The following is an 11,780-nucleotide window of genomic DNA, read 5'->3' as shown; positions in this document are numbered from 1 at the left end:
ACAGATCAGTGTTGCAGGGATGTGCTCATTGGCCGTGCTGGCTGGTGCTGATGGGAGTTGTAGCTGTACTGCACCTGGAGGGCTGGCAGTTTCAATAATCCATAAAAAACTAAGCCCAGGGATGCTGGGAGTTGTAGTCCATTTGGAGGGCCACAGGTTCCCCGTCCCTGCCCTGCATCCGTCACTTCTCTGCATTTGCATTATCACTCAAAGTAAATTTCAGCATGGTAGCCTTGGAATAAATATGTCAGGCAGACTCCGGGATATATATCATGTTAATCTTTTATTGAGTATACGAACTGGAATCTTTCACACATGGGGAGCAGGCAGCTGCTAGTGTTAAAATGCAAAGGGAGATGGAAGCTGCCTCCTTTGGGGGAGAAGCAAGTCTTCGTAGAGGGAATCCCCCCCCCCAAGCGCTGAGATGCAGCAGTTGCCTTGGCAGACGTGCAGGTGGGTGTTACCGCAGGGATCCCTCGTTCAAGCTGCGTCGCTCCGGCATCCCTTGAGCTCCCCGGGGCAGGCCCAGGGTCGCAGCATTTTGCTTTCACAGTCCTGATTTTGGGTTTCCGGTTGTTAATTCACCATGCCGAAGTCTCCATCCAGGAACGTTAGGGGTTGCATTTCTTGGCGGGGTTACAAGCCTGGCAACAGAGCTGGTGTTGGGGCCAGGGCACCTTGGCAAAGCAGTGGACTTGCCCACCAGGGCTACGATTCACCAGTTAACCCACCGAGCAGCGTCCTGCGTTGGCAGGGCACCTTATCTGGGCACCTCAGCAACTGAAATCCCCCGTCTCCCTTCCAAATTCTGCAGCAGCCAGTGTCCTTCTCCCCACTGTTTCTCCTCTGATACAACCCCTCTTCTTCCCTTGCAGTTTCCCCTCCCCCCCCATCACCTTGCCCAATCCACTCTCCCTTTCCCTCTGAGCTGCGTCTCTCTCTCTCTGACTCCCCAGCAAGCAATTTTGTTCCAGGATGTGCCCTTGCCTAGCTTTGTGCAGCCCACACTGCCACACTTACCTAACCCTTGCCAAATCCTGGCTGCCCTGGCATAAAAGCGAGGGCCTTGTTTTAAGCAGGAATTTTTCAACCTTCATACGCCACCCCCTGCGTTGGCTTGGATAGGCATTCCACGGTGCCTCTCACATCACTGCCTTCGGCCAACCGTTCCCCTTCCACAAATACATGAGAAGTAGCCCTGCTGGATCAGGCCAGTGTCCCAGCCAGTTCAGCATCCCATTCTCACAGTGACCAACCGGAAGCCTGTGAGTGACACAGCGCTCCCCCCTCCTGTGTTTTCCAGCCATTGACATTCAAAAGCATCACTCTCTTTGACTGTGGAGGCAAAGCTTAGCTGTCATGGCTAGTAGCCATAAGATAGCTGTCTCCTCTATGAATCTGTCTGATCCTCTTTTAAAGCTATTCACATTCTGCTTTCCCTTCTTATTCCCTAATGTACACATTCCAATTATAGACACCTTCATTTCTCCCCACCCAACATTGTACAATTCTAGGAACTTGAATCACCCAGAGGCAGAGGATGCATTCACTATTTGCGGAGCAGGGGAGATTGCTGGCATGTGCTTTTTCTTAAAAAAGAAACCCTGGCCCAATATACAACCTAAGGGCTGGAGAGCATTAGAAAACCCTGAACACCTGCTGTAAAGGAGGGCCTGTGCAAATGTAGCCTAATAAATGCTGGAAACCCAGATTTCCCTAGACCCATGAACCTGATGTGTTTCCTACTCACCTTCGGGGGGAGCTGCTCTGCCTGCCTAGATGTTCACCTTGCCCTCTAAATTCACTGGCCTTGCAAAAGCACAGGCTTTTACAAAGCCCCTTCTCTGATCGCTTGTGGCGATTACTAAACACCTCCAGGCAACTAGGAAAGGTAAACTGGAAGAAAAGAATTGGTTGTCTTTCTTTCAAGATGACAATCCGTGTGCACTGATGAAGACCACAGGTGTTTGTGAACAAGAAAACTAAACCATCTTTGTAGGCCAGTAACTTCTGAAGTTCTTAAGCTGCAGAGCTGAAATTGCATGGAGCAAGGCGCTCTAGCCGTATTGGGTGCCTCAGGGAATGGGCTTGGGTGGATGTGAATCTGTGGGAGCCATAGGAGCCCACTCCCAGGAGCCGTGGGGGCTCCAGCCCCCACAATAAAATATTTGAGGGGGCCCAGGCCCCAACAAAGTTGATTGGCATTCCCATTCAAATGGTGTGAGCATTGCATCATTTGACTGATTATGTGGGGCGGGGCTTACCCGGGCCCCCACAATATTTTATTCAAGTTGGCTCCCCTGATGGGAGCAAACAGGGTGTCAAGACGGGCATGAATGGATATGGCCGCCTGAGTGTGTGTTTCCTATCATAAACTAGCAGTTATGCATCTATAAGCGCAGATGCTTCATTTCTTTAGGAAAAAAATATTCCCCCGGCCTTCTCCCTGGGAAGGGCTAAATAAATACCTGCACCTGCCACATCCTAGAGCAGCGTTCTCCAACCTGATGCCCTCCAGCTGTTTTGGACTACAATTCCCATCTACCCCAACCAGAAGCATGCTGCTGGGGCAGATGGGAGCTATAGTCCAGAACAGCATTAAGGGAAGCATCTCTGCTACCAACTCATTGTAGAGACTGGGCGAGTAGCTTGACCTCAGGCACGGTCTCCTGAGGCAAACTGGGAACAACTGAGAACTCTGCCACTCTGCCTCAGGGATTTGAATTCAGGACCCCCATATTCCGGCTGTGCTTCCACAGTCATGCCATTGTATAAGTCCCCCACTACTCTCATCCTGCAAAGGTTGTTGGAGGAGAAGACGAGAGTAATGAACCCCGTCGAAGATACTCTCCTAAACTTGTGTGTGCAAGTCAGCGTGATAGCGATGGAATGGTGCATCTTGCCAGACTCATGTCCTTCTGCGCAAAGACACGTGTAACATGTTCATATATGTGTGAGTGCATGCGCTTTGAGCGGGGGGGGGGCGGTGTTGCGGTTCTGATCCCTGGGATTTATAACAAGTTTTTTTTATGATGCTATCTAGGGTTGGAGAGTTACAAAAAAAGGAGTGGAAGACTTGCAAGGGCCGTAGCTTAGTGGTATAGCACCTGCTTTCTATGCAGAAGTTTCCAGGTTCAATCCTCATCATTTCCAGATAGGGCTGGCAAAGACTCCCTGCCCGAAATGCAGGAGAGCTGCTGCCAATCAGTGTAGACAGTACTGAGCTAGATGGACCAATGGCATGACTTGTTATAAGGCAGCTTCTCATATTCCTATGGAAACTGTCGCTCTGAGCCTGCCAACTCTATGGGACTGAACTTATTCTTCTGCCCTGTCCCTGTTAGAGAAAGATGGAGCCACGCAGCAGGGCTTCCTCACTCCCCCCCCCCCAATCCTGGTCCTCCACCCTCTGGAGCTAAAAGCTGGATTTTACCAGGGTGACCCTGACAGGCTGCGCTGTCTCACCAAGGCAGGCCACCACATGGCGGGACTGGCTCTCGCTCCTCCACTTCAGGCACCTACCATTGGCTGCACCCTGCCCGCCCACGAGGCTTTGCTCAGATGCCCAATTGGCTGTTCTGGAGATAGACAGGTGCTGGCTGGTTGGCTGAGGCAAAGGCGCCGCCCAGGGAGGACCACTGACCAGGGGCAGCTCTTCATTGGCTGGTTCCAGCAGGTGCGACTCCAACTGCAGAGTCTTGGGCTTTAAATGGCCCGCCTCCTTGGGAAGAGGAGGCGGCGGCCAATCGGATGCTTCTGAAGCACCCGGCACTCGATTGGTTGCGTGGGGTGCCCCCTGATTCGCCGTTCTGGAGTTATCGTGGCAGCTTGAGTTCCGAGCAGCTGTTTGGTCATGCTCAGATAGCAGAGGTCCACGGAGCTCTGGCTCTTTGGAGGGGCTGTCACCGGGGAGGCCATGATGGTTCAGGCTTTCATGGGACACAGGGATATCGTCTAGGGAGGAGTGAGAGCTGGTCCTTCCTGGGGAGAAAGACGACATTAAGAATTCCCATCAACCACATGGACATTTGAATTCTGTACACAGCAAACAGGAGATATTGGCATATACCGTATTTTTTGCTCTATAAGACTCACTTTTCCCCTCCCAAAAAGTAAGGGGAAATGTGTGTACATCTTATGGAGCAAATACAGGCTGCGCAGCTATCCCAGAAGCCAGAACAGCAAGAGGGATCGCTGCGCAGCGATCCCTCTTGCTGTTCTGGCTTCTGAGATTCAGAATATTATTTTTTCTTGTTTTCCTCCTCCAAAAACTAGGTGCGTCTTATAGAGCAAAAAATACGGTACATTATGGAGTGGGCTGCTTGGCATTTACTGCTATTGTTGCGTTCCAGTAGAAGACAGGGCAGGGACACCATCAGGCCCAGCAGCAGCTGGAAGATGGGGTTTTTTTTGGGGGGGGGGGAGGTTGAGAATTGAGAAAGAAAGAATAGAAATGTTTCAGACAAATAGATTTGAGTCCCACCCCCTGACTACCTGACCCTCCCGTCCCACAGACCCCGGAAAGCCACCACTGCCTCTCCTAGTACCTGCGATGCGCTTCCCCCGCTGCTGCGAAGCCTCTGTCGCCAGGGCGTAGGAGAGCTGGATTACTCGCTGTCGCTCCCACTCAGGGGTCGGGGGGCATCGAGGAGGCTTGAGTCCCCCAGTTTGCACGCCCTCCTTGGGTGATGGCTCAGGGGGGGTATTGGGGAGGGGCTGAAGGAGAGATTAAATCACGGGGAAGGGGAACGGGGCATGAACAAGGCTGTTCTGGCCCCACCGGCCCCCTTAGGTCAGAGCACTTCCCCTCGTTCACCAACCCAAATTGGAACTTAAGCACACCGCGAAAATAATAACCATCCCTGTGGTTTTAATTAAAGATGTGGATGACTCTTCTAAAACACACACACACACACAATCCTATTTTGCTGCATAAAATAGGAGGAGTCCCTGATTTCAGCCTTTCTTTGGCCAGAGTAATGGCATCTCACACCACTGCCGGAGGAGCTCCAGCCCTTCCAAGCCCTCTCTCTCTCTCTCTCTCTCTCTCTCGGGACCCAGGAGTCCTGGCTTTCCTATTCCACGCTCCAGCTGCAATGAGATTTCCCTCTCCCTCTTACAGAACTCAAAGGTATACAGTGGTACCTCGGGTTACATACGCTTCAGGTTACAGACTCCGCTAACCCGGAAATAGTACCTCGGGTTAAGAACTTTGCTTCAGGATGAGAACAGAAATCGTGCTCTGGTGGCACGGCAGCAGCAGGAGGCCCCATTAGCTAAAGTGGTGCTTCAGGTTAAGAACAGTTTCAGGTTAAGAACGGACCTCCAGAACGAATTAAGTACTTAACCAGAGGTACCACTGTATCTGTTTCCCAGCCACATTACCCACCTGTTCCCTGTCAGGAAAACGATGAACCCAGCCCCTCAAGCACTTCCCACTGGATGCAGCTCCCCTCCCCCCCAGGCATCTGCCCTTCTGACCATACCGCCACCCCTTGTCCCGAGACATCCAGGGTCAAGGACGTGGGGCCTCCCTGTAGGAGATGGCTGAGACCTCGCTCTTGCCTCTTGGCCCCTCCCCTCCAAAAGGCTTCTCACCCACCCGGCCGGACCCGCGCTTGAGAGAGTCTCGCCAGGGGCCCAGAGCGTTTGGCTGGGCAGCCTCCGATTTCCTTTTGGCCTCCTGGTTCCTCTGCATCCGGTCCAGCTGCTCCTGGGCACTCATGCGAGGCCGGCGAGAGGCGACCGCTTCTGTGGGGACGACCTAGACATGACGCAAGACCGGGGGTTAGGAGATGCCGCCGACCAGTGGCCCTCGTTTATGATACCTGACCTCATTCATGACCCTGAGATTCATGACCCCTGAATCTAGCAGTGATCCGGAGTCGGAGGCAGCAGGGGCACCGGGAGGGAGCTGAGTCAGGATCAGGCCCCCGAGCAGACTGCTGGACTCACAAGGCCTCAGCCTGCTCCCAACCTTTGTCGGAGCAAGCTGCTCACTGGGAGCTATCTGTGGTCTGGCAGCCTTGCTGCTTTCTGAGTGGGATCCTGCATCAGACCAGAACACAACGCCGGTCTCCGGGTCCCTCCCTTTGCCACAAATGGGATTTTGTTTTCAACAACTGCTTATATGCTACTGCCAGTGTTCAGCCATGCTGGCATTCTCTCGCAGCATCCCGCCATCCTTCTCAGACTCTGAAGTGTACGTGGTACACCCCAAGAGTCCTAGAGGCCTCCCTTCTTATCTGTTCTCAGGAGCGAGCTGGCAGTATATCACACCGTTGAAGTTGGAATTAACTATTTATTAGCAAGAACATGATCTGCACAGTCTTGCCTGAGTCTCAGGCCTAATGATTGTAGCAGTCCCTCCTGAGAGTAAAAGTCCCCACCTCATCACAGCCATTAGTTCCTTCCTCTCCAGGGCTTTTCCCAAGCAATCAGAGACGGCGCCTGCATGAAGCCAACCTCTCTTCCTCCCTCTTAATGCCTCTCCTGGTTCTGGGAGACCAGGGAGGAGGGAATTTTTTTTTTACAGCAGGAGGAGGAGACACCCTGGCTTCTACAACAGCAGGACTCCTCTCCTGCTTCAGCATCCGATTCTGAACTTCTCTCTACCTCTTCTTCCCAGGCTTCTCCCTCTGCCCACTCATCATCATCACCCCACTGCTAACCCCCTGGCTCTTAGCCTTCTTCCCTTGGTGGTTCCTGCCTGTTGAAATAGGTAAGAGTCAGGCCCGGGGTATTGCTTGGGGGCCCGGATCAGACCCACCCACCTGCAAGATGTCGATTAGCCGCTCCAGTTTCAACAGGAGCCGTGAAACTTAAATTGTGTTTTTTTTGCAATGCAAACCACTACAAACCTTTTAGGGAAAGCAGAGCATAAACATATTAATAAGTAATAAAACAAAACCTTCCTTTCCCCTGTCGTGCACTAGAACAGGGATAGCCAACACAGTGCCCTCCAGAGGTGCTTGCACTCCAACTTCCATCAACTCCAGACAGCCTAGCCCAGCCAATGGACAGGGATGATAGGAGTTGTAGTCCAACAAGATCTGGAGGGGCACCACACCCCTGCAATGCATAGATTTTCTGCTGCCATGATTCTGAGGGTCCTCCGCGTACCTTGATTATGCTGTGCTCAGTGTCTTCACAGAGTTTGCTGATGTGGCTCCCGTGATCTGCGAAGGAGGAGGGAGACAGAGCATTCATTCAGAGGGTGCAAAACCCAAGTTTTCTGCTTCTCTCTCCTAGTTCCCACCTCTGTCCTGGCAGGGATAGGCCCTCAACGCAACTCAAAAGGCAGCTCTTATGCACCACACTCTGTGGCAATATCAGGGCAGGTTAAGCCACCAATGGTGAGCACTAATGGCGGAATCCTTGCTTGACCAATGGGAAAGCAGTACTCTGAAAGTGGGTGGGGAAAGGGAATGGTGGGTAATTCAAAAGGGAAGTAAGAGTTCATAGAATTATAGAATCGGGAGACTTGGAGGGTCATCTAGTCCAATCTCACCTAAAGCATCCAAAGTTTCACAACTAAAGCTGTGAAAAGAATGAAGGGATCCATCTTTCTCGCTAATCAGAAGTGCCCCAAACACACCCTGGGTTAAGAAGCAAATGTCAACTACCCAAGTCAACCCACACTGAAACCTGAGACCTGAGAAGGCACCCTGTGTGTGTGCAGGGCCGGATTTAGGTTTGATGAGGCCCTAAGCTACTGAAGGTAATGGGGCCCTTTATATGTCCAGCTGTCCTTTGTCAACAACAAATTGTTGCTGTTTTTTGAGTTGAATATATGCCATGTGGTAATTTATGGACCCAATGGGTATCTAGAGCTTGTTGCCATGCAACCAGTCCATGCAGAATGTAGGCACCCTATTTTAGACATAAGCAAACCAGTGATATTTTAGGGAGCAGCCAACAGCCCATTACTTACATCATAGGAGCCTAAACAACACAAAACACTGTTGCTGTATGTAGGTTTTTTTATTTTTTATTTTATCTTATATTTTGGAAATGTCCATCCATCTTTTTTCTTTAAATTTGTTGAGGGCCCCCAAGAGAGTGGGGCCCTAAGCTATAACTTGTTTAGCTTATACGTAAATCCATGTTCCTCCCGCATCTCACTTACCTGGACCAACCACATCCTTTGCCCTCACTTTCTCGGACTCTGCGGGCTCCCCGGAGGAATTGTATCGAGGTCGCCTGGTGGCATCCGACTGCCGTGATGACCCCTGTTGCCCTCTGCAGGAAGCAGGTGGACTCTGCTGGCAAAGAACACAACATCAGCGAACCTCAGTCGCTGCCAAGAGAAAGTGGGCAAGGCTGCAAGGAGGGAACTGAGGATGCTGTTGGGGCAGAAACTTACAGGCGGATTCCCTGCCCGAGGGCTGTCCAGCTGGCCCACTGTGGCTGGCAAGTGGCTGGTGGTGGATTCGTGGAAGGACAGGGTGGATTTGGGAGGAGGAGACGGTTCAAACTCCTTCAGGCGCCCATAGAAAAAGAGTGAACATTATTAGTGATGCATCCTCCGTCTGCCTGTGTGTGTTATAGATAGACAGCTGTCAGGCGGGTACTTTCACCATTCCCTTTTCAGCACCTGCTAAAAACAATCTTGTTTAGACAAGCCTACCCAGATTGCTGATGCAAGTTTAAGTCCGTTTTTAGTCTACGGCTGTTTTAACTTATGAAAGTTTTAAATTGTTGTTGTCAGTTGCTTTTCCTATTTTTGTAAACTGTTTGAGCTTGTCTTTACAATGAAGCTGTGTACATGAAATAAATATTACAGTGGTACCTCTGGTTGTGAACGGGATTTGTTCCGGAGGCCCATTCACAACCTGAAAAGAACGTGAGTCGCATCTGTGCATCTGCACACATGCGGGTCGCGATTCGCCGCTTCTGCGCATGCGCGTGACGTCATTTTGCACATCTGCGCATGCACGAATGGCAAAACCTGGAAGTAACCCTTTCCAGTACTTCCAGGACGCAACCTGAAAACGCTCAACCTGAAGCAAACGTAACATGAGGTATGACTGTTTTTATCTAGCCATAAAGTAAGTACATAAACACACACACACACACACACACACACACACACACACACACACAGTTTAATGCCCAAATGGGCTTCTAAGTAGCTTACCAAAACCAGGGGCACCAATATTGAAATACAAAAACACCCACAATTAAAACACAGAACCCCTAACTTCAAAGTGCTTTGGAACCAAAGGTCTCGATGGTGAAGCCACTGTACCATTTGAACCCAGAGACCAACCCCATACCTCCATTCCTGCACAAAGCTGCTGGGATGTGTGGCTTGGCCCCAGATGAGAATCCAGGGTTGGGGTGGTAGCTGGAGACACACCTGCAATGGAGAGGTTCAGATGTTACAATGGAGAGGTTCAGACTCATAAGGGGCAACGCCTGCTAAATATCCCCCCTCCCTCCCTCCCTCCTCCTCCTCCTCCTGGGCTGCCGGCTCCCAGCTCCTAGGACAGTATTGCGTTCAGCACCTGATCTTCTGCTTTCTAGGGCGTGGTGGTTGGCTGGGCTGGATCTCAGTCCTGCCAGGATGTCGTGGATCCTCCACAAATCTTGCTGGGCAGCTACTTGGTCCTAAGGAGGAAAGGATCAGACAGGTGGAGGCAACAGGAATCAGTGCGGAAAGATAGGAAGCTGCTTTGAACCAAGGCAGGCCATCAACCTGCATAGCTCAGGATTGTTGACACCAGGGCGGGGGGGGGGCGGGATTTGGGGCAGGACTTTTCCATTCCCAGCTCAGCAACGCAGGTCTGGTAAGGGGCGTGGCCTGGGGAAGAGTCACAGATAGAGAGAGGTCTGGCCTGAAGCTCCCTCTCTCTCCTTTACTTCAAGGGTTCAGGTAGGGGTTTTTCTTAGTCCTACCTGGAGATGCCAGGGGCAGAACCTGGGTCCTTGTGCATGCAGAACGGATGCTCTGCTGCTGAGCTGTGGACCTGGGGTACCATGTTTCCACCACCTCCCAACACACACTACCTCCAGATCAGAGCCATGAGCAAAATCTAGCAGTGATTCCACAATCTCAACCCTGCCATTTATTTCTGAGGAAGACCATTTTGGGCTTGGATTATTTCACCAACTACTGAGCAGGTTGCAGTTACGAAGCACGGACTCAATGCCTTTTATCATTTTTTAAAATTTTTGAATAAGTTTTTAGCCTGTCTGGCAGCGGCAGACATAGACATCAATCCCAGAAAATACAGGGCCAGGATGAAGACTGAGGTGGATTTCCACAGGTCAGAAGAGGAGGACTTTAATATTTGGTGGACAGCTCATCTTCCTACCCACCCAGCAGAAAAAAAGAAATACCGTATTTTTTGCTCTATAAGACTTTTTCCCTCCTAAAAAGTAAGGGGAAATGTGTGTGCGTCTTATGGAGCGAATGCAGGCTGCCCAGCTATCCCAGAAGCCAGAACAGCAAGAGGGATTGCTGCTTTCGCTGCACAGCGATCCCTCTTGCTGTTCTGGCTTCTGAGATTCAGAATATTTTTTTTCTTGTTTTCCTCCTCCAAAATCTAGGTGCATCTTGTGGTCTGGTGCATCTTATAGAGCGAAAAATACGGGTAAATTTAAAAGGCAGATTTTATACATATATATATATATATATGTATGCACGGTTGACAAAATTGTCTTTATTTGCACAAAGTCCTCAGATTACAAAACCTGACTTCTCAGAGTACAGAATTTGGAGTTTTGTCACTTTTTTGCAGCAACTATGCACAGCCTGAATGCTTGCAAAGTACCACAAAAAAGTGGTAGGGAGAGGTTTGGAAATGGGGAGCACATACCTGGGGGTGCCCCACAGACCGGATATGCTCCAAGGAGCCTTTCACCATCTGCAGGTCATTTTCCAAGGCGGCGTAATCCTCCCATGCTCGTTCACTGTCCTGAGTTGGGGAAGAACAAAGACTCAGCGGCTTATCCAGATCCCTTACGAAGTGCTGATTCACTGCAGATAAGGCCTGGTAAACCCCTGCTGCAGAATGTGGTCGTAGAATCCTGGGTGGGCTATACCGCTTCAGGTGAAGGATGCTATTTTTAATGCCTCCTGCCTAATATTTTATGAAAACACACACACACGAGATCTGCAACAAAATCTTGCAGTATGGAGTGCTCCCATCCATTCCCACCCACCGTTCTGTGTGCAACTGCCCCCTAACAACAACAATAGTCACTCAGCAGTCAGTGGCCACTGGGCATTCTCAGTCCTTGTTGGGTTATCTTGAGGGTGCCCCCAATATGCATTTATGCCCAAAGCTTTTTGGACTTCTGTAAACTTGGGGGTCTCTGTAAGCCTGCTGCTTCTTCTCCACAGAAGTTCTGGCCCTCTAAGTACCGGGCATGCACCTTTGAACATTGGTCAAATAGAAAGGAAAAGCAGGCACAGCAACAAAATGTTGCTGTGTATCTCCAGTGGGAGGGTGTTGCCTGAGCATTGGGCTGAGGGGCTTGAAAGAAAAAAGTTAGCATCAAAGGCAGGAGTCCCTGCTCTACGCGGGGTCAACTTCAGGTGCGGAAAAAAGTCTTAAAAGTCCAACCAGTCTGTATGCAAGGCAATTGGGGTATGAGACTTCCTCATGTGACCAGGTTCTCAATTTGGCTTTGAAGGAGGTGAGAGGGGGCAATTTGCTGCAACTTGGAGGAATTTTGACAGGGAACCGAAAGGAGCCTCTGCCTCATCTCTGATCTGTAGTATTAACCGAGAACTAACCGAGAACTGGGACACGGGTGGCGCTGAGGGTTAA

At 50.7% G+C, this 11,780-nt stretch overlaps 1 protein-coding gene across 4 annotated transcripts in view; it reads right to left on the bottom strand.

Annotated features, from left to right (window-relative positions):
• Positions 1 to 266: 266 nt before the first annotated feature.
• Positions 267 to 11,780, bottom strand: part of PLEKHA4 (pleckstrin homology domain containing A4) — a 44,430-nt gene continuing 32,916 nt past the window's right edge. For all 4 annotated transcript variants that reach the window (XM_080976123.1, XM_080976124.1, XM_080976125.1 and 1 more), the window contains 9 exons: positions 10,824 to 10,922; positions 9,510 to 9,612; positions 9,279 to 9,361; positions 8,366 to 8,479; positions 8,129 to 8,261; positions 7,123 to 7,178; positions 5,603 to 5,764; positions 4,548 to 4,716; positions 267 to 3,981 (listed from right to left, as the gene is read on the bottom strand). In XM_080976123.1, the coding sequence (XP_080832249.1) occupies positions 3,416 to 3,981; positions 4,548 to 4,716; positions 5,603 to 5,764; positions 7,123 to 7,178; positions 8,129 to 8,261; positions 8,366 to 8,479; positions 9,279 to 9,361; positions 9,510 to 9,612; positions 10,824 to 10,922 (1,485 nt within the window). In that variant the 3' untranslated portion in view covers positions 267 to 3,415. The remainder of the gene's footprint in view (positions 3,982 to 4,547; positions 4,717 to 5,602; positions 5,765 to 7,122; positions 7,179 to 8,128; positions 8,262 to 8,365; positions 8,480 to 9,278; positions 9,362 to 9,509; positions 9,613 to 10,823; positions 10,923 to 11,780) is intronic.

The sequence above is a fragment of the Podarcis pityusensis genome (assembly GCF_964106645.2).
Source record: "Podarcis pityusensis genome assembly, chromosome: 13".
NCBI classification, from domain to species: domain Eukaryota; kingdom Metazoa; phylum Chordata; class Lepidosauria; order Squamata; family Lacertidae; genus Podarcis; species Podarcis pityusensis.
This window is presented reverse-complemented; position numbering and strand designations above follow the sequence as displayed.